Source organism: Cottoperca gobio, chromosome 7 (genome assembly GCF_900634415.1).
Source record: "Cottoperca gobio chromosome 7, fCotGob3.1, whole genome shotgun sequence".
Classification (NCBI taxonomy): domain Eukaryota; kingdom Metazoa; phylum Chordata; class Actinopteri; order Perciformes; family Bovichtidae; genus Cottoperca; species Cottoperca gobio.
Window position 1 is genome coordinate 15,772,216 of NC_041361.1, and position 26,067 is coordinate 15,798,282.

Genomic DNA, 26,067 nt, shown 5'->3' on the forward strand with positions numbered 1-26,067 from the left:
TTTCAGCTTAATGGATTTCAGATTTTTTACAGTGTGGTTTCAAAAGCAGTTTCTCAGCCAGTACAGGAAATTAAAATATGAAAATCAGCTAAATTATTAGGTTGTTTTTAGTCGGCAGATGTGCAGTGCAGTTTTCTTCCAATCATGCGTTAAATGGTCAAACTGTTTTACAGACTGTTTGCTGGTATGAGAGTGAAACAGCACTATTACAGTTTCATGTCAGATTAACACCCTTTTTGCTAAATTGATGTGTTTATAAAATATTAGCCGTTTGTTTTTTGCTGTTTGCACAATGGTTGTCAGCTATGAGTTCAACAGATGAAAGAAAACTGCCAAACAACCTCAGTGTCTAAGTGGAGCTGAAATCCTTTTCTAATTACAGCGAAAGAATCTCCTCCCTCTGTCTGAGAAAAACCTTCGTAGTGATGTGAAGGGAAATGACCACAGCATGGAGCTCCCACAGAGAGGGACAGAGCGCACACCCACGCGCACACGCACACGCACACGCACACACACACACACGTGGACATCACACATTTCTTTTTGTTCTCTTCCCAAAGATGGACGTACTGGCCACTGTAGCTATACAACACACACATTTAAACAAACACAACCCTCTGTTGTTCAAAGCCATGAGCAGAATACACGACAAAGACCAAGGTGGGCAGAGATCCTGGGACTGAAACTGCTCTATTTAAGCACACGCACACACACTCACACACACTTTGACATATTTCATGTATGCTCACAAACACAAAGGCTACTTCAGCAGCTCTTCACATTTTCACATTCAGACTTCATTAGAGCTAAATTCCCACCTGGGAGAATCCAACAAGGTTTCCCTTCACCCTCTCTGTGTACTTTCTAGGTCACGGTTGGTGGACTTCAGCCTTATCACATCTACTTCACAGACCCTTTGTGTTTTGGCTTACGTAAGAACGTGTAATCAGTGGGTTTCTTACTCTACGGTGTCGTCTGGTAAACATGATTAAAGGGACCAGAGTTTATCTCACCGTAACTAAAGGCCTGGATACCTTAAAGAAGCTTTTAATTTGAAGGCGATTTACTGAAAATATGGCTGGGAGGGAAAAATATCAAACCCCAAATCCTTTTTTAATTAGAAGATGCAGATCTTTGCTTTTTCATTACTTTCGACGTTTGTTATACCCAAACATCAGAACACCCAACATGGGTCAAAGTGCTGAACCCTATCCAGTTAGGAGGACGTCTCCGAGTGCTTTAAATAATGAGCCCGTCAAATCTTCCTTCTATTCTCCAGTGAGGCGAGCCCCACCCCACTGCTGCTTCCACAAGGTTAAAACAAACAGCAACAACTATCAGAAGCTTGTGCAGCACCGCTGCGGCCTTAAAGGCGACCCATCGACTCCTACCGTGCACAGATTGTGCTCCTGTTCAACTGGCGTGTTGATTCAACGACATGTGTTTATGCAACGTGCTGCACAGTGGCAACTAACAAGTGCATGAAGAAAAAGACTGAGACATTGAGAAAAACAGAGGGTGGGATACATCAGAATGCCGATGCACACTTCAGTTCCCCACCACAGTAAATGCTAAATACAAAGCTGACGCTTCACATCTTAGTAGAAATTCAATATGCCGTTTCTTTCCCATCCTTACTGAGGTTCTGTTGTGTCTGCAGGTTTTTGCAGCAACCTCTGCATGGATTTCACTGTGGTGGACGGATCGGCCGGGGGCCAAGAAATAATTAATTTGGTGGTGATCTGGATCTGGGACTTCTACCATCAGATAATTATTTCTTTGTTAGCCATAACTGAAACTTAGCAAATCCTGAGGTGGCGTCTGCCCGGTCGAGAATGACAGGGACGATGTCTTTGGGTGTGAAGCTTAATTGCTAAATTGTTTCAAAGATTTGATTTCTTCAGGAACGCATTCGTGTTGCCATCATCGTTATTGATATTGATAATTGACATATCAAATCAAAGCTCTATAAGAATGATTCCAGTTCATTTTCATAGTTTTGTCTGTTATTCATGTCAGTAAATTAAAAGTAAATAAGTAAAGTTCAACGGGGGAAGGAACACGTGAAGTCAGACAAACCCTCGAGATAAATTTGAAAGAGAAAACATAGATAGACGGTAAAACTATAATCCAAACCGTCCCTCGTAAACATCCACCACAGATTATCGACCGACTTCACTGCTCAACTTTGACGCACTCTACTTTCTGTGTTTGTGCTCATACAGAGAATAATAGCAACATTTCACTTCAGTTTTACTTTGGCTACAATTAAAGTGGTTTTAGATGATCTGGCTACAGTATAAACTTGTTTACAACCTGTGTTTCTTATCCCGGTGTAGTGATGTCACTGAGTCCCCAGATCTCAGCAACTTCTTCGGTGAGTTTATCATGACTGAGGGAAATGGACACAACTATGAAAACAGCCTCAAGTAGGAATAAACTTGAATTTTCCTGTAAGGTGTCTTCTAACCCTGACAGCTGCCATAACTGTAATATACTGTAACCATTTTTAAATGTTGAATATCTAATTTGGGGCGGGAGGCTTTATTTCTAACAAAACAAGCGTGTTGGAGAAACAAAATGAGTACCTAAATTAATTATGCCACTTCTGAAGAGACGTCATGGATAGAGGAGAAAGTGAGGTGGGTGGGGGCTAAAGACGAGGCTTTCACAGCCAAACTTGACTACTGGAGGAAGATGAATCCAATACAGGTGATTACAGGGACGGAGGAAGTGACACAGAGTGGGAAAGAAACACATCCAGTAGAGGGACAGAAAGGCGAAGGTATAATGTGTGCTTCACATATCGCATAGCAGTGTGTGGGCAGGAATAAACCATGAAAGAAAAGTGAAACATGAGAAGAGGTGCGTGATTACCGTCACCTGCATGTGTGTGTGTGTGTGTGTGTGTGTGTGTATGTGTGTGTGTATGTGTGTGTGTGTGTGTGTTTGTGTGGAGAATGAGAGCAGGACAGATGTATGAGACAGAAAGAGCGAGACTTGAACCACTAAAAACAGAAAGCCTCTTACCGGAGTGAGTGAACTGCAGTCTTGGTTGAGATGCTCTCCATGCCCCCGTTAAGGTAGCCCCGAGGTGGGCGAGCAGGACCGCTGACACCGGCCAACACATCCTCCTCCTCACACACACAAACAAGCAAACACACACTGGGTCCAAGTGTGAGTCTGACAAATGCAGGCAACTAACAAGTGCCAACAAAGTGTCAGTCAAAATCTCAGTGTAGTATTCAACACACTTTTTGTCCAAAGTGTTGCACTGTTGAAAAAAGTCCCAAAGATGCTGAGTCCAAACGCTCGTGCGTCTTGAGCAAGTCCAGGTCCTGAAGATAATTCACAGCTCCCAACAGCAGCACTCACACTTCACCATCTGCGTGTTTGTGCGTTTATATTTTTTGAGTGTGTGTGTGTGTGTGTGGGCTTCAGAGATGGAGGGGGAAATGTATTCCAAGAAAAAACTAAGTCGTCTCTCCGCTGCTTCCTCGCAGCTTGACAGCTCTCTTCTGTTCTGTCTCTCGTCCCGGCTCCTCTCTACATGTGACTGCTCTCTCTCGCTCTCTCTCTCTCTCTCTCTCTGGGAGGCGGAGGGAGCAAGATCCCAGATCATTGTGGCCACCCTGCACACACACACACAGATGCAGGCACGCACGCCTATTCACTGCTCCGGGAAAGCCTAGTTAAAGTGAAGTGGAAATGAGAGAGACAAATCAGCTTTCATCTTTATTCACATATTTCTCACTCCAACTTTCTCAGTCTCTCACTTCCTCCCTTCCTTTTGCACTTACTTTCTCACTTATTCTTTTTGTCCACCTACTTTCTTTCTTTCTTTATAATATATAACACTTATGTCGACACCAGTGAGCTTTACAGGAGGCATACAAACACACATTTTAATTAAATACTATGGAATAAAATGGGAAAAGTAAACAATTACAGATCAAAAAAGCAACAATAAGAAAAGTACATGCATTCATGCACACGTATTAGCAATAGCCAGTTAAAATTAAATTATAGAAAAAGCTTTCAATGAAAGTGGGGTTTCAGAAGCACTTTAAAACATTTTAATATTCGGATATGCAAATCAGAGTGGAAGTGCCTCACAGCAGAAGTTCAGCACTCTTTATTCTTAAGTCTTAAGTGGAAACGCCACTAGGCTCCCGCCTCAGGACCTCAGACTGTGCAGGTTGATATAATCTGGGGCCAAGACATGAAGCGCATTAAAAGTAAAGAGTGAGATCATAAAATCAATTTGAAAACAAATTTTCTCCTTTACTTTTTCAGTACCAAAGGCTCTTGCTGAGTCTCTTTCGCCTTTCTCATTATTTTCCACTCCCGACCCAAATGCAATAATTAAAGCCTGTGCCTTCGTTCGTGCTCTGTTATTGTCATTAAATAGCTGCTGACTGGGGTACGGCAGCGCTGGCTGAATTTTTCACCAGCTTCAAGTTCAATCGCAGGCTAACAGCGACAATTTATTCATTCTCTGGAATAAATAATGGATTTAGGTTGCGTGCAAATGTACAAGTATACACTCTCCAAGGATTTCTAAATCGTAAATGATTTATTCTCCACACTTGTTGGCAATTGTATAATTAGTCTTTTTTTTTCAAACATGACCCAGCAGTTTAATAATATAAACAGAAGTCCTGTAACGTGTTGTTTACACAACCTCATACATATTTTAATTGGATTAGGGCAAATCTGGTCAAACAAACTGTTAATTAAGTTGTCTAAGAAGAGGAAGAAGTCACCTCTGGTTCCTCCAGTGACGTCACGGTGCCCTGCTGGCGTGACCTTGAAGATGCTAATGAAGCTTCATGTTTTAATAATTAACATTAAATATTTCTGCAGCTCAGTACAGCTCCATCATTCCTTAAAGACGTTTTATGAACGACACATCTATTATTATCATTGTTGTTGTTGTTGTTGTTGTTAGTATTAGTATTAGTATTAGTATTAGTAGTAGTAGTAGTAGTAGTAGTAGTAATATTGGTCTTACTGCTTACCTCTCATGGGTTTTTATTGCGGCCTACACCCTGATCTCACGACCACCTGTCAATCAAACGGTGTAGATAGCATTACGACTTTGTTCACTTTAAAGCAACATTACGCAAGAATTAGTATTTTTGCGATTCAGCGCCGCTACAGTTTTAGTGCATTTATTACATGTACATTACTAATTATCAAAAACTATCGAGTCGACAACTTTGCTAACACAGCCAAACATCAAGCAAGTGCAAAATCACAAGACATAGCAAGCCAGCTAATATTACTTACTAGCATAGCACCCGCTAGGTGTCTGTCTTGCAGCCTTTTATTTTTATTTTGCGAAGCTCTCACCAACAACTAAAGGCCAGTCCCAGGTTTACTTCTGTCTGGTGGGCACTTGCTCAGTTACTCTCTCCTTTTCTTTCTTTCCCCCAACTGTCTGCCTGCAGTCTGCAGCATTTAGCTGTCAGCGTTACTTTAGCAACAAGTAACGTTTTCTGTCCATCAGGAAACTCCGTACATCACAGAGTCAAGGCAGAGCAGCCGGAAGACATCAGAGGGAAAACCAGAACACATTTTCATAAAATATGATCCAGGTTTCACCCTAACCTGTGACTGTTGGTGTGTGAGTGTGTGACTTAGTGCCGTAATGCGTTACGCGCTTCTCCCGGGAGATTGTACGACCGGCTCAGAGTGGGAAGAACAGAGGCGCCATTATCCTATTACAGCTCATTGTAGCTACAAAAAAACATAGTTACAAAAAGTTGCATTATTTATTGTTGAAGACGTACCTATAGGTGGCACTCTTTTCTTTGTCACTTTCATCACTGCCGATGCTAACCACCAAGTTCTTGTAACATAAAATTCACCAATCCTGTGCAACAGATGAGTTTTCAACAGAGAGACCTACAAGTATCTGTTCAAATCCCCAAATGTAAAAATGTGAATAGGCTGAATTACCTGTGTGATTAATCAGTTGGTAGTAAGACAGTTACACAATGGATAGTTTAGCTATTTAAAAAATTGAGTATGAGGGACCAAGAAATGCTCAAGTTCTTTAATGTTCCTGTTTTGCTTTTCTGTTGAGAAATTTGGAAAACCTGACTAGTAAAGTGTAAAGGTTAGGTTTGACATTTTGCAATAACACTACAGCAATAGAAAGCAGGAAACAGTGGACGCTGCAGTCATTATTTGAACATGTGAGTCAATGAGTCACAATTCGCTGCTTCTTGTTGCATGTTTTATAATCATGTGGTTGAAAGTAAGAAGAAACTGCAATGATCTCATTAAGTTTGCATTTGGCATGTTAGCCATGTCCTATACTACAGAGTCAAAGAAAAAAAATAAAGCCACTCAAGAATACTACCTCGGATGCAGATTCTTCTACGGCCAACAAAACAAAAGGGGCTCCTGTTGCTCAACTGTGCATCACATCTCTGAGGAGAAAAGATGGAAAAGACAAGCATGAAGCACAGTACAGTCAGTTTAAAACCTCCAGATGTCACTTTCACCTTTCTCATTCTAAGCTGTCGCCATAAAACGGACTTGCAAAGACCTCCTAAATTCTGGGGTCATGGAGACGGGATAATTACAAGCTCTTCGCCAACTTTACCTGATCAGTCAGCTTGTTAATTACAACTAATGACCTCCTAACAAGGGCAAACAAATGGCCTCTGATTTCTCTCTGACAAGTGACGGCTATTAGTTAAATTAGTGAATGAGCTCTGGTCTCATTACTGGTCTCAGATCTTACCGCTGCTATTCTCTACAAACCACATAGACACAAACACTCGTCCATTTACTCATGGACGTTGCCACATTCCCTGTGTTTTGTGGGTTGAGTGAGAATGCATCATTTAATGAGCGCTCAATGTCCTCTTGTTGTTCTGCAAATTTAGTTTCATGAGGTTTGCGCCCCCTTTTGAGGCTGATATGAACCCTAATGCCACTAATTCCCAGTGTATATGATATGAAGCTTGATGGAAATGGTACAAAGACAAAAAAGCATCAATTAGGCAGTTTTTTCTAAACATAAGTGAGGGAGTTTTAAGATGCTGGTGGCTGTTTGTAAGTTTTATATAACATAACAGTGGGATTCATAAGTGATTATTTGCTTGAACGCCCCCACCTACCATGGGGTGGTCATGTTGTGCCAGTTCCATAACTTGTGCCAACCCACCCCGTGATGGGGCGGGTTGGAACAATTCTATAGTTACAAAGAATGAAGCAAAATATAGAAGCAATTTCAACATTTATTTCACACAAGAACTAAACAACATGTTTAAGCAATTGATAAGTAGGGATGTCTAATTCCTTTTGCCATTAATCATTCAAAATAATCATAACATTTACATTGTTTTTAATCTCTCAAAATACTCTAACCAAATATACATTAAACAATAGTTCATGAACAAGAAAACACATTTGACCCAACTTTGTAATGAAATTATGTTATCCAACTACTGTCACTCATCACAAACTTTCAAATTGTATATCAAAATGTAGCTAATTCCTGTCTATTAACTAGAAGTAACACATTTCCACTTTTATTTAAACTTCTGATACAATAAAACAGAAGTTTTACCCTCACCAAAATAATGATTGACTTGTTTCAACGTAGTAGATGAGTGCATGTCAGGAAAGCAAACATTTAAAAGTTCCATTTTTGTTTCTGTGACCTTTAAAAGACCAGAAAATAGCTGCGCACCAACCAACCTCTGTCTCCCGACACTGAACAGGTCTTATTAGAGATGAGTGACAGCAAGTGTTGTCTTACAGACAGCAGTGACAACACAGCTGAAGTTGTGTTATTCGTTTATATTTCTATGCAGTTTAATAAAGAGCTAGTTAACTGAGACAATACTTGTTTACAGCACATAAATAGCAATTATTTTAAAAGAAAATATGAAATAGTCCTTATTGGGGTAATGAATAGGTCTCTGTGAGGCTAATACTGTCACTCTTAGCTAGTTCTGCTTCACACAGGTAAGGCTGTGCTGCCATCTGACGTTTCTTCCAGCCGTTTACCTGATTGGGAGATCTCGCGTCTCGCTAACACCGAATTCCCGCGAGGATATCTGTGAGTAAACTTCTAACTAGACTTGATTCGTATATGAAATGACGTGTAAATGTGTCCTTTTTGTTCAATTTGGAAGTCTTTGTGCATTCCCAAAGTTAACAAAGCACGTCCCGTCAACAAACCTCTAAATCTGTTGCAGCGTCACAGAAGAAGAGAAGCAACTGTTATAAATACACTAAAGATGTAATTGCTGCATTTCATCACTAGAGGTCAGTGCATGACTGTGGAAAATTCAATATACTTTACCTAGGAGAGGGGAAACAAACATAAATTTATATCCAAAATAAGTTTAAGATATTTTAAAATGACATGCCAAGCGCAAATAATAGCAACTGAATTTGCACATGCCTTTCAGTTGACTTGAGACCCTAAATTATTTCTGTAAAAGACTAATGTGTTGATGGGTCTCAGTTGTGAGTTTATTGCATGTCTTACTTTCTGATATGATTTTAATCTAAGTGTTACAATTATATCATAGAGAAGTACACATAAATATTGTAGTAGCATTCCCTTACACTGGTATAATGTATGCTTTTGAATGTTATTCCAATTAGGTTTATTCCCAGAGAGTCGTTTGGATTTGAATTCTTTAGCAGATGTGATGGAGTTTATGACAGGGTGGAGTGAGTGTTTTGGAGGGGGTGGGTCTGACCGTCCTGCGCGCCCCCGTCATGATGTGTTGGAACCTCTTGTTTGGGGGCGCGGCTGACGAGAGCGCGCTTGGTACTTAACGGTAGCCAGTAGATCTAGAGAAAAATATGAACATCAGCACTGTGGTGAGTAATCTCAGTCAGGCTGAGAAGTTCATTTATGGGTGATTTTTTCCGTCAACTGTGAAACACAAGCCGGTGTTTTGGTTTATTTATTTATTCTAGGTTAAATGTGTCATGGAGACTATAAACTTGTCCTACCAGATAAACGGAGACAAGTGGGTCGGTCACTGGGCGTTGTGTTTCGGTGCAGACAGCCTAAAATAAAACTTTGGGAACCAACAGAATATGTGGGTGTATATGCATGACTCACAATCATCGGGCAATCCTAGTCATAGCCTCACTCCAAAGTCTTAACAGAAAATACACCTCAGACGCAGCAGCCAGTCCTACCAGTTCAAAGTCATCCCCAGAGATCGTCTCTTTGAACGATAAATGAAACAGTAGTAGAAAGAGGCGTCACCGTACTCAATAACGCAGCAGCACCACACATGAGCACAGCTATATATGAAATGGGGATGCATTGAATGAACCTACCTTTATTTAATTTTAATTATCTTTGCCTCCTCCCATTAAGAGATGGTCTGGTTACCTTTAGCGTCATCTTAAATTAGCCTTGGGTCATGGTGCTCAATGCATTTAGGTGGACATTGGAGACAGCAAACACACGGTTGTGTCCTACAAATTCGAGCTAAAATGTGGAGATGACAGTGGACTTCAGTAGAGATCCACAGTCTTCCACAACCTAAAGTGGACTTCCACTGTCAGAAAAATAGGATGTACTTCAGAGGATGTACTTCCTGTGCCAGCTCAGGAAGTTCAACCTGCCTCAGGAGCTGCTGATTCTACTCTGAAAAAACAAAACAACCAGACTGTTTTATAACAGGCGGTCACTTTGATGCACACTTAACATCAGTTCAACAGTTCAACACACACCTGCTTGCATTATAGACTATATTCTTACAGTTTAAAATGCACCGTTATGTTTATACACACACCTATATTTCCCATACTTGTGTAAATAATAGTTCTGACTATTCTTCACTTTCCGTCTTTGTTGTCTTTGTTCCTAGCTATTATGTCTATTTCAGTGTAGGTACACAACAACAAAAACAGTGTACTTATTCCTTTACAAGCGAGAACATTCTCACTTCTCTTAATATGACTAGAAAACCTTAATATCACGTTTTAGCTTTTTAGAATGAAACCCTCTGTGAGAAAACGCATTGTCTTCCTGAGGCTAGGAACAGTTAAAGGTGTTTGGTGCCTTGAAAAAGCGGCAGAGTGAGAGATCTGTCTCCTTGTTCTGCCTCGCCCGCGGCCTGTTACACTGCAGATGATAGGCTCTTGTTTCACCCGCCCCCTGTCCTCTCTCGCTTCCTACCATTGGACGGTCCTCTTCCTCTTCCTCTCATCCCATTGGACACGTTGGACGGGTGATGAGCTCATATTGGTTAAAAATAGTTGGGCTCGGAGGGGCTAAAAATAGACGGGTATATAAAGCCGGCGGTTGAGCTCCAATGCGCGCTACTCTTCTCCAGCCGGCAGCCGGAGGAGAGGCAGGCAGAGAGCGCGAGACACGGCGAGAGAGAAACAGGGAACAGTCTCGTCGCCCTCCGCAGCTTCCCTCCAGCTCTTTCCTCTTCAAGTGTTGCACCAGAGGCAGCGTGTCTTACATGATGCCCGGCCACCAGTTTTGGGTGGAGCAGGCAGTGACGGACTTCCTTCCTCTTTGACTCTGGTTTCGTTGTGAATGTCTCTCCAGAGAGCCACAGCCACTTCCCCTCGCACTGTAGAGAGTATAGACTTTATTAATAAGTGATAATAAGAGTAATACTATAGCTGAGATTGAGGTAAACCACTGTGGCTCCAACAAGTTGCATCATTTTAAACGTCTCGTATTCAAAACCCAGTGATGTGTTAGCCTGTCCAACATGGCTGCACGTCATGTTGCAGTCTTTGTACCATTAAGTAGAAAGAGATGCAGCGAGAATGTAACATCTGTTAATGACATGTGGGACACTGTTTGGGTGTGGCCTTGTCAGTGTGCAGCAATGTGGATAACGGCAGTTTCAGCCATCATGCTGCTATTCATGTGGCTAATGGAGAAACTGAACTGCAGCAGTGGAATGTAGCCCACTACTTTTACTCAAGTACTGTACTTAAGTACACATTTGAGGTACTTGCTCTTTACTTTCAATTCAATACAATGTTATACTGCTACTCCACTACAATGTAGCAAATATGCCTATTGTACCTTTTCTCCACTACATTTATCTGACAGCTACTAAAGCTGAACTTTTCAGATTAGCTCCCTGTCGAGTGAAAACGATGCTTCTCCACATTTGGTGATTTCCTAATTAACATTGTTCTGATAGACTGAAGTATAATGGTTCCTTTATGAGTTGGGAACACTCTCCTACTTCTTGAGATAAATAAACTTACTATAAAACTAAGATTGGTTTGAATATTCATTGTCACAAAGCTGAAAATTGTAGGACTCATCAGTATATAAAGGAGTTAAAATGAGAAAAATCATAAACACCTACAACACTAAAATGCAACATACACAACAGTAATCCAAAAGAAAACGTATAAAACTCTGACGACACCATTTTTCTGTAGAATTTGTACTGAATGCAGGAATACTTTTAGTTGAGTACTTTCAGAGTGTGGTGTTGCTGTGTGCTGAAAGGTGAGGCTAAATATGTTTCTATACTAAAAGGTTACTGTAAGTGCACGCTCCTCGTGAGGGCCACCCTGCTCATACATCCGTTTCATTCCTGGATTCCCACTCCTCCACGCTGCCTTACACAACTCCTGTTTTATTGTCGGTCACAGAGCATTTCCACACTCTCCGCACACGCTCGCAGCTTCTCCATATTACTCCACTAACATCCAGCATCATCCCACACAGGCTGAAAAACGGCTCACCTCGGCATCCCACACACTCTTCTCTCTGCAGCGCAGGCCTCAGGGGGAGGATGCTGGCACATCTTCGAGTGGTGTGGTGCTGCCTTCTGCTCTACAACCAGCAGTCCTACTGATGATGAGTATTGTAACTGGGTTTTAATAAAACTTCATCTATGGTGACTTAAGAGAGGTGAATGAGAAATGGCTTCTCTTCCTTTAAGGCGAGAACACAGAAGCTGCAATGACAGCAATACATATTGAATTTCCATTAATTTCTGGTGAAGTACAATATGTTAACTTCTTTTCATTTTGCGATAAGTCTATTGTAATAATAATGTAAATATATATATATATTAAAACAGTAGCAGTAGCACTATTCGAGAGGAGCTTCACACTCGAGTCGGTGTTAAAAGAAGCCTGTTTGCGTGCTGCTTTGACATTTAGCTGAAAAGCTCAAACTGGCTCTTAAACTCAGTGATATTTGGGTGTCTGGATGACACTGTCATTGTGGTCGCTGGCCCTTGATTTATGATCAGATGAAAATCTGCGAGGGGGGTCTCATCGGATCAAAAGGGGGGGGCCGCTGTGGGATTTTATTGTTGCAGTGATCTGTGGATGTACACAAGACACATGTAAAACCCACTAATGCATGAGTCACTAAACTATTATCTGTTTACTCCATGATCACTAATGCATCATTTAGAAACTCAGTAATTAAGAGGGTTCAACATTTGGGATTTGAGGGGGTAGCTTTAAGGGTGGGACATATTCAAATGCAGTTGACTAAAAATCTACTTTTCCAGAGTGGCTGGTTCATATTTTCTACTAAAATCTCACCAACTCAAGGGAAAAATTAAATAACTCACTCTGTAATCATTTAATTTATATCCAATTTAAAGTGTCAAGCATGAAGATGCTCAAACTTCCAGTCTGTTGAACTGATCAGATTACAGTTTTACTGGGACTAAGAACTAAGAAAGGATCCCTGAACATCGAGTAAACTAATTATTCTTAATAGTTAACACCATTTTGGGCAGAGTTACAAATATTTGAGTCTTCAAAATGTCACTTTTCGTCAGTCTAATGTGTTCAGTCTGGAGTCTGAAAATTAATCCACCAATCCATTCATACTTCATGTGTATTGATTTAATTTAAGAAAGCGTGAGCGCCCCCCCCCCCCCTTGAGACCAGTGAATAGGAGCTGGGTGTTATAGAAAGTAATTTATTACACAAACCAAAGCTAGTTTACAAATAGTTTCCAGTCATGTGCGTGTGTATAGTCTAGTATGAACAAACCCACATTTTATATTTACAGACTTTGCATACAGCTTGGTTTTCCTGTTCCTTTGTTTACATTACTGCTTCAGCATCCAAAATTAGGATTTAAAAATACAATAAAAGTAGAAATAAAAATGATTTGTACATAAGGAGACTTATTGTTTTTTTCCTTTTTGTCTTCTCAGCCAAGTTCGTGTTCAAATCAAACAGAAAGAGCCGGAGATGCTCCAGACAGGCGGCCGAGAGGCCAGCCTTTCTCCTGACTGCCTAATAACAGCATTTGGCAGGGATGATTGACGGGTCCTTACAACCAATTGTAAATCGTCAGAATAAATTCAGGTAAAGCACAAAAAGTAGAATAAACTAAAGCGACAACACAAAAGCAGTCCCATAGTCTTAAACCTCCTATTTTAAATACTGATAAACACATTTATGACTTTTTTTTTTAAAAGCAGGAAATAAAAGTATAAAAACAACACACAACAGTTTCTGGAACAGGCTCCTCCCTGTAGGCCAGGAAGACGAACAGGAGGGTTCAACACTGCCTCAATGCCAGTAAAACACAGAACAGTCAAGGAGGGCTGGTGGCTGATCCCAAATATGACTGCCCACACTTTCCATTTTTAGAATGTAAAGACCATAAAAAAAAATATCCCCAAACGAAACATACAGCAGGCAGGTTAATTCTCACTCTGCTAGTTAGTGATGGAGATTACCAGCATGTTTTACCTTTAAAAAAAAAAAAATCTATCCAGCTGTCCAACCCGACAATTCTGGCATTTCCATGCACAGGATTAAAAAAAAAAAAAGGTCACGCGTTAAAGCAGATGGCAGGTGCAAACAGTAAACCAGTAAAAATGTATGATTTATATAGTGGATAACATGGTATATCCCAGGCACCTTTTTTTTCTTCCTCAAGCATGAACTAGTTCTGGGTTGTTATTATTGTACATTTGACCTTTATACATGCCAACACAAAAAAAATAAAAGAATCAAGTCGTTCATGCCAGATAAGGAGATCAGTGGTGTGCATGTTAACACAATACTTTCCTCTCCTTGTTCTTTGTCCTGGTCTAAAACCACGGGAAGATGAGCACCAGCAGTCAGCTATGTGGAACAGGATGGGATGGGAGCGGAGCCACGGCGTACATTTTGGTCAGCTTATGTAGAGCAGGAAGCTACCTTCGACATCCAGTGAGAACACAACTCCCCTGTCACTTCCACTGATGCCGTTTAAGAACATTCAGCTGATCGCCTCCTGAGGTAGACAAACCGACCCCAGTGGATTCTGCTGCTCCTCTGGAAGTTAACTTCACACTGTCCCCTCTGCAACACTGCGATGGTGTGATGCCTAACATTTAAAAGCAGCAAGTGAAATACAGGTGGTGATGAGATCCACTTTGAAGGAAGTAGTTTTACTTTAAGGCCAGCGCTGAGGGAATTCAAACTGTGCAGTTGATCTGCAAATAATAGAGCATTCACTATTAGGTGGCTCTGAACAGATCATCTCAGTGAGAGTACGGCTCAATGCGTTTGTCACTGCGAGCACAGGATTAGCCACGGTGAGACTCAATGGCACTGAGCTGGACATGTGAGCATATAGCTGCACGCCGCTCTGATAATACGACACATAAGACCCGAGCACCTGACAAACAAACCAAAAGCGGGATTTTTTTTCTTCCAAATGCCTTATTTTTGTTCTTAAAAACGACAAGCTAATAGATTATTACAGTTTACTGGTGATATGTCTACTTTTGGTAACTACAGCATATGAAAAACTGCAAGTGTCGCCCAGATGTGGACACACCCACGCTCCAGTCTTCCCATCCCTTCAACTGTCCAGCTCCACACTGCCCAGCACTACTTCCAGGTATGAACCCCTGCGGATAAATAGTCCGCTGCTGGCTGTTTACAGTGGTACTCATTTACTGTGCCGTCCGATATTTACTCCCATCCATGTCTAGTCATCCAGGCAGGAAACTATAGATCTTCTTTGTTGTTCACACTGAACGTAGTCCGGCACATCCCATAATTCACTAGCAACTTTAGAAATGTTATCAGTCTGCGAAATATTTTTTTAGAAAGGACCAGAATAATGGTGTTTATCAGTGTAAGTGGCTTGTTGAAAAAGACAAACGGAAAGAGCCCAATGGTTTACAGCGGTAGTCACCCCCCCCCCCACCCCCAGTCCATCCACCCCCGTCCCTCTCCATCAAAGTTTACCAAACCCAAGTCCCAGGGTCTATTCAGTCCAACAAACAGCCATTTTACAGCGGTAGTCATTTACTGCACTCTTTTCTCCCCTCCCCCCCTCCCTCTCCCATCTAGTAATCCCTCAGTCCCTCCCGAGCTCTAGCCCCTGGGTACAGTCGCTCGGGGTGAAAACAGTCCAAATGTGTGAGCCATTTTACAGCACTACACATTTATTGCTCTTCTTTCCGCGGCGGGCCTGCAGCGCTGCCCTGGTGGCCATCTCGAACACCTCCCGCACGCCATCCTTGGTCTTAGCAGAGCACTCCATGTAACCGAAAGCTGCAATGCGACCGGCCATGTCCCGTCCCTCCTCTGACTTTACTGGCTCCTAATGGGTGATGAGAAAACAAGAATTTGGTTTAGGAACACATACACTGTACCCCACACATTGTCTAGAACATGCTAGCTAACAGAGCTAACTACTACTATAAATACTAGTGAAAGCTGTGATCTTTACTCATTTTACTTACTGCTCTGTACATCAGGCATCAATGATAGATATGGTTGAGCGGGAGGAGAGGTATTTCTAAGACAAGATGCATGCATGAAATGCTAGATGGTAATACTAGAAGCTGGTATTTCATGCTCATCTGTGTGCATCAGTCATGCATTTGCATGATAAACACAGAAATTGTGCAATATACATAAAACACACCTTACATCCACATGACTGTTTAGTGTTTGGCAGAAGGCACACAGAATATCCAAAAATGGTAATAGCTCTCTATTTAATATTTAAAAGAAGGAGAAAATAATTATGGTACCTGCTTCATCTTGGCCAGCTCTCGGCGTGTGTGCTCATCGTTGCGCAGGTCTTTCTTGTTTCCTACCAGGATGATGGGAACGTTGGGACAGAAGTGTTTGACCTCTGGGGTCCACTTCTCTGGAATGTTTTCTGTGAAGGAAAAATAGATCAATATTTATTGGCCATTTTATTTTGTGTGCATGTATGAGGTAATTTAGCTGTCAGAATAAAATCCAATGGACATCCCATTACAATAGAGGTGGTGAATTTTAAGATTATATTTAATAATAATTCAGCAGTGGGATAAACTAGCAATGGGAGGCCACCACAGCTCAATAAAAGGAAAAAGAACTATACAAAATCGGTATTTGTAAGAGATGTGTACTGCACTTGCCCTGTGATAGAGATATTTTTCTTTTTGTGCCTCTGTGAAGGTCTCACTTAAACTGGAAATGCTAATTATGATGTACATTTTTTATTTGGAATCCAACAAACTCATAGGAAACGCTGGTATCATTTGTTGCTACAATTGGAAACTCACATTAAAAATCTGACCATGAAACCTTTGCATGAAATCGCTTTGGTGGCGCAGCAATTACCCGTATCTTTAAATTAGTTAACAGTTAAATCACAGGATGGCAGCATTTTGATTTAATATAGAATGAGAGTCCCTTCAAAGATAAACCTGCTTTTGAGGACGAGAAACTCAAAGCACAAAGACGAGCCTCCATATCTCAACTGAGCATCAAGAGTTGTAAAAACACCGTTTTAAAGCGGAGAAGTAATGTCTGAAGAATGGTTATGTAAAACAATTTGAAATGACAAGCTCTAGTACAATAAGCCTTTGGTTTGTTGAAATAGTAACTTCCTCTCATTTAATCCATGCCTGCCACTTTAATGATCTGCAGCTTTTATCACCTTATTTTACGCAAATCCCTCTTCCATGTGATCACAGAAGTGCTGTTCATAATCATTATGCCTGAAAAGGGCTGCATGCCATTGCATGACAAACGATTTGTATCGGAGTGTGTCGGTGTGGTTGTGCAAATGTAAGCAGTTCTTCTCCGAGGTTGTATTTTATATCATGCATGACTGTGTGTGTGTGTGTGTGTGTGTGTGTGTGTGTGTGTGTGTGTGTGTGTGTGTGTGTGTGTGTGTTTTTTACTCACCCAAGCTGTCAGGGCTGTCTATGGAGAAGCACATGAGGATGACGTCAGTGTCTGGATAGGAGAGAGGTCTCAGCCTGTCATAGTCCTCCTGACCCGCAGTATCCCAGAGAGCCAGCTCCACCTGACACGCATACATACATATACACACACACACATTGAGAGAAGGACAAAGGAATGTGGAGAAAAGGGGAAGAGAAGAAGTACAAAAGTTAAAGAAAAACACCACGTCCATCCTGATCAGCACAACTTTTAAATTGAAGCCAGTAAATAAATGATATAATAAGCCGCATGAGTCCTCGTCCTGACCAGGAACTAATAAAAAATAAGGGTTTATTTTTATTCCACAAGAGGAAATGAATGCATGATTAATAGCGTCCCGCTGCAGAGCTGCAGGCTCTGACCCACCACCTGCACTGGGACCCATCTCCAAATGCAAAAAGATTATTGTAATCATTTAAATGCAAACTCATAAAAGTTTGTACAAGTTATGAAAGCTAAAATAATAGTCAGTATAAGAAGTAAACCAAATTAAGTAAAAATTATACATAAAAATAATGTAAAAAAGGTAAAATGTTCCATAAATGGTGGTCCCATTTTATAATTTGATTTATTTGTATTACCCAACACATCTGACCCTTTCTCATTTGTTCATCACCAATAAAACACCCTGGCACAGTGCCTTATAATAATCTCTGAGCGAGCAGACTGCAAAGCTAAATCAGGAAAGGAAACCATAGTTGGGAAAGTGTGACACTTGACAAGTAGTCAGAGTCCTCCTCAGCAGCACAAAGGGTTAGAAATCAAACAACCAATAAGGACTCAATGTCCCAGGATCCCATTAACCCAGAATGAGGTCAGGATGTGTGGGTTTATGACTGATGAGTTGGGCTGGGTGCTGCAGTTATCCAGAGTACATCATGAACCTGGAAGCCACAAGGAGTCTTACTCCAGAGAATATATCCTTCTAATTTCTGAGTTACAGTGGATTTATTAAAACAGTCTACAATTTGCTGGTTCTGGTATATAAAAGAGGTTCATCTAAAATCAGGCACTAACTCTATCATCAATGTGTGTCCACATAGGAGTTTATATGCATTGCTTAGAATAAAAACAACAAGTCACGACTTCTGGTTAGTTTGAGTTAGCATAGCAATTTAGATAAAACAGACTCGCACCTAAAAGACGACACAGAAACACCTACAAACATTTTGACTATTACTTTGGAGGCCTGTGACTAAACGAAGTAGTCTGTAGAAAACAGACCAGACTAAGCAGATTACTGCAGAAATGTGAGGGGACATGAGAAAATGAAACAGTGCAGTTTTATCAACACTTGCTCACTTAACCCTGAAGGTAAAATTAAAGTGCTGAGCATAATTAAACACCCAGGGAACAGAATAAGCCCTGATACCAATGCAAAAAGCCATGGCAGAGATTAAAAGAGACAGGAATACATTTTGACAGTTGCCTGGGAAATTGCCTCACCTGTTTGCCATCCACCTCTATGTCAGCAACGTAATTCTCAAACACTGTGGGGACGTAGACCTCAGGGAACTGATCCTTGCTGAAGACAATCAGAAGGCAGGTCTTTCCACAAGCTCCATCCCCCACTATCACCAGCTTCTTACGGATGGCTGCCATCCCTGGAGGAAGACACGGAGTAGGAGGTAGAGGTTATGATCAAGAAGCCACAGGAAAAGCCTGACATTAAGTAGGATCAGAAGTTTAACTGTTACAGCAGAGCATTTGACGATCCAAAACATTTGTGTGCAATCGTTGTGGGAAAATACACAACAAACCATTGACCTGTCACAACCTGTATTTCATGCACAAAGACAAACGAAAGCATGAAAATAACATGCAACCTATGCGGCATGAAAGCAAGACAATGTGTTGAGTAGTGTTGCATAGTGCAGGTGCACCATGCAACACTATACTTGACACATTTGACCACGGAGCTGGGAAAAAAACAGTTAAGCTCAACAGCTCAACCTAAGGTTCAGAGGGGTTGTGAGATGATTAATGTAATACAAAAATGACATGACAGAAATGTAATGGTCTTCCAGCATGTGATTAACAGATTTTCTTTGAAGTAAGGAAGGCTTGCAAACCGTGAGGCTTAATATTGGACAAGTAGCCTGACAAGAGCAGGAATCACTTCACATTTGGGGCAAACGACAGTATGTGTAAAGGAAAACCAGAAATCACACAAACTACCTCTATATTAAGCAGTGTTAAGATTGCACCAGTGCACCCCAGATTTCTGTGCAGGTGCCTGTCCTATCCCTAAACAACATACAGATGTCAACATAAAGGGGGCCATTACGGCACAGCACGACATAAGCTACAAGGAAGTAAAAATTTCAGTAATTCATGATGGTTAAAGACCCAACAGACGTGTCAGTGTGGGTGTAAGAGAACAAACTTGCCCAACAGAGTTAAGGGAAGTTGGGGCAAATGACCGTCATGTAGTCATTGGTTGAGAGCAGCCTGGATCGCTCCATATTGGGAAATGTTACAGAAAGTCACAAACACAGGAACTAGGTTTAAATGTTGTGCATTCTTGTCTTGAAATCTTTAGAATTCCTAATTCCTTGCCGGTGTATAACAAAGAATTACGTTCACATTAAACCAACAGCAGAGTGTGATCACAACATGAAACAGGAAACAGCCATTTCCCTGCATACTTGAACAAGAACTGTGATCAAAAAGGCACAACCGCTTTATACATCAAACACACCTCATTTGTCATGGTGCACTGCCGCAGAGACAACTTTCACACCAACACAGTACTTACTAACTGCACAAGGACAACTGGACCCCTTATAGATAGGATAATACATCATATCCCTGACGGGTTATTTCCTCCTTGATCCGGAAAGGTGCAGCACTGTTTCTACCCTGCAATCTCCTTCACAGTGAGGCAGCCGGAGGCGTGATAGAGAGCAAACTCCCAGACACCTCTCGTGTTCTTTCTGAATTCATCAGCGGGGCTGCAGTTTTGATCTTGCAGCATTTCTGGAGCTGTAACATGGCATTACCACAGCCCACCGTAGAGGTTTAATTCTCTGTGCCCCTTTGAACTGAGGCAACTGGTATCAGGGGTTTGATTGTTGCCGTAAAAATAAATAAATAAAGATTGCAAAGCTAGAATTAGTTTAAATTTGGAATAGGCTTTGCATAACATGATGGTCTCTGGCCCCAATCCACCTGTCTTTCTTTCCTCTTTAGTTTTTTTGTCCATACAGCAGTTTGCATGCAACTGCCAATTCAATTGGTTACTGTGTGCTGCCTACATTTTCTTCAGCTTCTGTCAGTGTATTCAGTCCTTTTTTGATGAAAAACCAGCTTTTTCTTAACTGCAGCACATTTGGACATACATCCACAGTAACATGTTCCCACACAAGATACCTGCTGTGGCCCATTGGGCATACTAGTTACATTCACATGTTAAAGTATGACAACGCAATGAGTTGATTAATATACAGTCAAGTACTCTAATGCTTAAGGTCAATTATTTCTCCCTAATAAATTGCCTTTCAATTTCCCAGACTTTATTGTCCTCAGGCCCATTAGTTTCTGACCCTAAACTGCACCAAAGCACTGTGAGGTGCTGCACGCATTCTATAAATGGTAGATGAACACTCTAAGTAGGACAGCAGTGTCAAAAAATATTAGACCATTCCCTCCATGACTTGAGGAAAAAGGAAAAGACAAAAACGGGGGCAGCCGTAGCCTCGAGGTGGGTGTATGGTCAATGCTTGAAACGTTTGACCAGCGGCTAAACCGGGTAAATAACAATGTGCCCTCATTCCAACAAGTAAAACAACCAATTATTCCTTTAGAGTGGCTTACCAGACAAGGAATCTCGAAACCAGTTGTTAATACAAAGAACCGTCTATGATTGTCAGTATCAGACTATACATTTGTTTCGTTTTCCTGGCAAAAAAAAGATTCAGGAAAACACTTAACAGGGGCACAATAAAGACAAAACACAACAGGAAAATCTCCATTAGCAGTGGAGACTGTTGTGTCTGAACTGCTTGAACTCTTGTTTCAAAAGAGCAGGGTAACATACAATATTGAAAGTACAGCACATACTCTGATGCAAGGAAGTAAGTCCTTCATTTTGGACCAAGTAAACTGAGGTAGGATCATTTCTTGCTTATTCATTTCTCGTGACTAGCTAACAGACAACCACTCGAATCCTCATGTGTAGCAGGAGAATTCATAGACGTAATTTCACAGAACAAGGGTATTACAACACAGAACTACACAACAATTGCACCAAAAATGTGAACAGTGTCCACAAGTGCCATCTTCAACATGATCAGCAGTACTAACTGGGTTCATGATTTTCTTTTCTCTTTTTTTAATTAGAAAAATAAGGAAAACCAAGCATGGTAGCCTATATTTTGTGAATCTGCAGAATGATGACAGACGTGCAGGTCAAAAATTGAATGCGGCAGACAGTCATGTTTTAGTTTTCCTGCATTTTGCACAAAATGTCCCGCAGATGCATATTCTTGCATTCATGCCGCAACTGTCTTACATTACCTTCATTGTTCTTTTGTCTTTGAGCTCTAAATGGGCTTTCAGGGAAAAAGGAACATGATTTTATTTTTTGGCAAATACCTGCCCAGTACGAGCTGAATTTGTACATATATTTTTGACTTGATGCAAAACAGGCATGCAAGCTTCAGGCTTGTGAGAGACCAGAGAAAACTTGCCATTTTTAAAGAACGTGCGAAAAGGAGGAAATACAAAAATCTGGATGAAAATTGGTTGTATTCAGCTAGTTTGATGCATGAGGGAATATGAAATGTAGTCTCAACTATTCCTTAGTGAGAGTTCACTAAAATCTGGAACCACCACCTGCGGCTACATAGCACCAACAGAATGTAAAACTACCACCAACCAGACACATCACCTTGGGCTGTTGCTAATATGTTAGTCATATCTGCCAGACACTTTGGCACACGACCAGGCCGAAATACCTAACAGGCTTGTCAAGCATTGAAGTGGTGCACGTGTGAAGCGATGTAACACCAACTACAGCCTGCAGACAACCACTCTACAGCTGATGTCCAATCTGTCTTCTTTGGGGTGAATAGATTTAAAATGTTTAGGTACAGCAAGACAAGAAAAGGCAGTAACAACAAATAAGTGCATGTCAGATGTACTCCCCTGATCAATTATAATCCTGGTAGGTAATGGGGACAAGGCTCAGATCTCTGCCCCACCTGCATTCTAGCCAACAAGGGACCATGAGGTTAATTTAAGAGACAAACAACGGATGAGGAGAGACAGGGATAACCCCAACAGGATCAAATTAACAGATTAGGATAGATACAGACAGAGCAACAGGGAACACTGCTGTGATAAACACAGAAATGAAAATAGAAGGAAGACAATTGGCAGCAGGGGTAAACCTTCTTGTCAATTTTGTGATTCACTTCATCAACCGACTTTCCCAGCAGGAATGTTTGTGGGCTCCTTTAAAAAGAAGAAGCTCTTTCATCAATTTCACAATGCAGCCCATCCAACTCTCCTTAAATACTTAACTGTTAAAGCAATAAGCAATTTTAAAGAAAGACTATGCTTGCTAGGTTGTCTCTCTCCACCCTTGGGAGTGTTAAGTAAGCTGTCATCCTATCAAACTAAAACAGCCAATGTTTGTGCCAGCAGGTTTGCAAGTCAAACCCACGCATGTGTCCACACAACCAGTTTTCAAACACAAAACTATTGTGTGGCACTTTCCCTGATGATTAAATTGTTAATTGAAACACTATTAATTCTGCATTGTTTCCTTGTAGGACACAGCTTTAAATGTATTATTAAAAATAGTTACTGTGCTCTTCATGATTCATCAGCCTGTCCTTTAGAAAACCCCACACAGGCAACCGTTGCATCAAAAGACCTGTGCGTGTTTATGCCAGGAAATACCCCACACAGTCCTCAGTGTGGAAAATTAGACACCGCTTAGTGATGTTAACTGACTGCCGTCTGATTAATATTTCAGTTTCTGACAGAAACATGGCATGTGCCTTTCTTCTGCCACCTGACATGCATTTCTATGGGCGGCAACATTTCTGAATTAATCCATTACTGTGAAAAGAACAGAAAAATAGTATTTTTACCACTGTGTGCAGCACACACGTATAGTAAAAAATACAGCAAAAAATGAATCTCCCTGGTGGTCAGTGATTTGTACAGGACAGTTAATGCAACAGTTGTCTAAACTACATGGTGATGATGACAGCTGTAGCATGTGCATGCTCAAGAACATGTAAGGGATACCGAATTTAAAAGTAACCCAGATTAATCATATCAATAATTTAAGCATGGCATTTTCTGACCTTAAGACAAATTGTCACTGATCCATTCCTGGGTAATCATTAATGCCAACCATGAAGCCTCATTAAAACAGATCCTTGTTAATAAGCACAATCATTTCATATTACACATTTTTCTAATCAAAATAAAAAACTAGAATGGCTTAAACAAGTGGACCATTAAGACTATAATGAGCAACTGCTGCACAGGAGAACACTGCTTATGCAAAATTGGTGATAAACATTATAAATGACCCCTTTGGAGAAAGGAGACAAGGTATATTGGGGACACTACGTTACAATTTTCAAGAATATTAGCAGATGCTCATTTTCGCAATACATTTTTAAAAAATAGCACACGACATCTTTAGAACAAAGCCCTAGAGAACGGACATGTATTATTGGAATGAAGGTCAGATTTATGAATTGGACGTTCAATAAAAAATTTGAAATCAGTTGGTGACCATAATCTTCTATTAGAACGGCGGAGAGGATAAGTTAACAGCTTCAAGGGTGACAGTGTGAAACACCTGTAATAAAAGCCAGCCTACTTCACTCCCTCCCGCCCCTGGTGCTGCAAAAACAGCTACTGTATTTTATGATGGACTAAATATTATTCCAGAGACGTTTCTATATTTGGCGAGAATAATGAAATGAGTTATTAATAATAATAATAATCATTTCACTGAACCCACATCCAAACATGTTGAATTTGTAATGATAAAAAAAATGCATCCTGTTTGTCTGCTTGTAAAACGTACCAATTCAGATCCAAGGGTGGATGTCATGTCTTCTTGACACTGAGCTACAAGATTAGATTTAATCTGAGATGATTTCAATAACTCACACCCAGAATATTGTCACATCATCACTAACCGGCGTCAATAAAAAATATAGTGACACATCAGTTTGTCCTTATCCATCAGCCCTGGTTGGCCAAACATTTTACACTTCATTGCTGGTTAGAACATTGACTTACAATTGGTGTAGTCTACTAGACACCATAGCCAACTGCACAGAAACAGTTGCGTTTCTTGCCTGTGAGAGCTCCCAGTGTTTAGTCAAACATTGTTTTTATACCAGCTAGCCACTGGGTGGGTCACCAGAAAGATGGCGTCATCACAGAGGCAACAGATGGCTAGTGTCCGCAGTGGAAGAATGGGTGGGTGGCCCCAATCCAAACTAAATACCAAGACCAACATATTTTACACATGTGACTTCTCAGACGCAAAGATTGCTCACGACAAAAACCTAATATTCGAAAAACGTAAAACTTAAACGCCCCTACCAAGTAGAAACGGTGTGCTCTATGGTCACTGACATGTTTTAAACCTACAAAATAGGAAAATACGGCTTTAGTGTTTAACTAAAAGTACATAGTGGTGTATTTGTTCACTAGTATTTGGCATGTTACCGAAACATTTACGTCTAACTTTAACTACTAGCAGCCATTAACGCTGAGCCGTTGGGAAGCCGCCTGGTCAGCCGAGGCAAGTCAGGAAAAGAGCCTCATTTTTTGGCTACGGCCGGATCACCAATCTAGGCCAGTTTCAACGGTTACATTTATAAGCATTACTGAAGTATTTACAAAATTACCAACAGCCCTCGGTAGAGTCTGACCGAGGTGTTTCAGTCACATGAGCCTCTACCGCAGTTTTCTCCTCAGCACAGGAGTGTGTGGCAAGTGCGGAAGCGGCATTGAAATTGAGGTCGGTTGGGGGAAACGCTAACGTTAGCTATCCTAGCTAGCTTTTAGCTTTGCTAGCACGGCCTCTCAAAGCTCCGGACAACTTTTTTTTAATTACCCTATCCGCTTTTAAACTTAACAATACAAGAGAATAAGCACTTCAGAATGGCCTGGTGTTCCAGAAAGTAGTTTACCTGCGGTTTATGTGGGTAGCAGTCAGATTTTCAGTGTTTCCTGGAGCAGGGTTGCTTCGCCGACCAGTCGAGTCGCTCGCTGCTTCCTCCTCGTCTCAATCTGATACAATGAATTACTTAACGGGAGCGCGCCGCCAGGGTTTGTAGATTGTAGCTGGGGGGGAGGGGTGCCGGGCACGAGCATGAGAGCCACACCTGCGCGGGCACGAGGTGTACGAGCAGAGTTACTAGCTCATCAACTGTATGGAAATCTGTAAGGTGGTGTCGAGCTATAAACACTGTCTATTTTCAGACGTTACATTTCATAACTTTCTGAGGGTGAACGCGTGTGTAACAGTACAGGAGTGTTTTACCTACGAAGACTACTTTGCAATCCTTAGGGTTTAAAATGACAGTAGCATACTACATATGAGTGTTTATTCAACTATTAACTGAAGTCCAAAATGAGTCACCGTGGGGCATTTCCTTATAGCCCAAGTACCACGTGTGTTCTTCAGTAGTCTGAGCCCCATGATAAAAACTTCATTTAGTTTAGCTTCAGACTAAACATATGATAACTGACATTTAATGGGCACTATACTGATCCAATACAAAATGTTGGGGTTATGTCCCCACGGAAAATATATTTCAGTGAATTATGTTATTCCCCCAATCAGACTTAATTGAGCCCATTACAGCGGTGCCTACAGTGAAGCTGTAA

The 26,067-nt window shown here is 41.1% G+C and overlaps 2 protein-coding genes across 3 annotated transcripts in view; both read right to left on the reverse strand.

Annotated features, from left to right (window-relative positions):
- The window catches only part of sema3h (sema domain, immunoglobulin domain (Ig), short basic domain, secreted, (semaphorin) 3H), a 55,796-nt gene extending 52,274 nt beyond the window's left edge, over positions 1-3,522 (reverse strand). Inside the window, exon 1 of one of the 2 annotated variants that reach the window (XM_029435026.1) lies at positions 3,031-3,522. In XM_029435026.1, the coding sequence (XP_029290886.1) occupies positions 3,031-3,130 (100 nt within the window). In that variant the 5' untranslated portion in view covers positions 3,131-3,522. The remainder of the gene's footprint in view (positions 1-3,030) is intronic. The other variant, XM_029435025.1, reaches the window with a different exon arrangement.
- An 11,785-nt stretch (positions 3,523-15,307) lies between these two features.
- Positions 15,308-25,539, reverse strand: rhoab (ras homolog gene family, member Ab). Its single transcript, XM_029435399.1, has 5 exons — positions 25,368-25,539; positions 18,637-18,794; positions 17,152-17,272; positions 16,002-16,132; positions 15,308-15,565 (listed from the first exon to the last, which is right to left on the reverse strand). Exons 2-5 carry the CDS (start codon positions 18,790-18,792, stop codon positions 15,392-15,394), a joined length of 582 nt encoding a protein of 193 aa, XP_029291259.1. The 5' UTR covers positions 18,793-18,794; positions 25,368-25,539; the 3' UTR covers positions 15,308-15,391.
- Positions 25,540-26,067: the final 528 nt, after the last annotated feature.

Excerpts from the sequence above, each read along its gene's own strand:
- rhoab (XM_029435399.1), bottom strand. The coding sequence starts at position 18,792 with ATGGCAGCCATCCGTAAGAAGCTGGTGATAGTGGGGGATGGAGCTTGT. Across the intron at positions 17,273-18,636 it reads TAGAGGTGGATGGCAAACAG|GTGGAGCTGGCTCTCTGGGA; the intron begins GTGAGGCAATTT and ends TATGCGTGTCAG. Across the intron at positions 16,133-17,151 it reads AGACAGCCCTGACAGCTTGG|AAAACATTCCAGAGAAGTGG; the intron begins GTGAGTAAAAAA and ends TTTCCTTCACAG.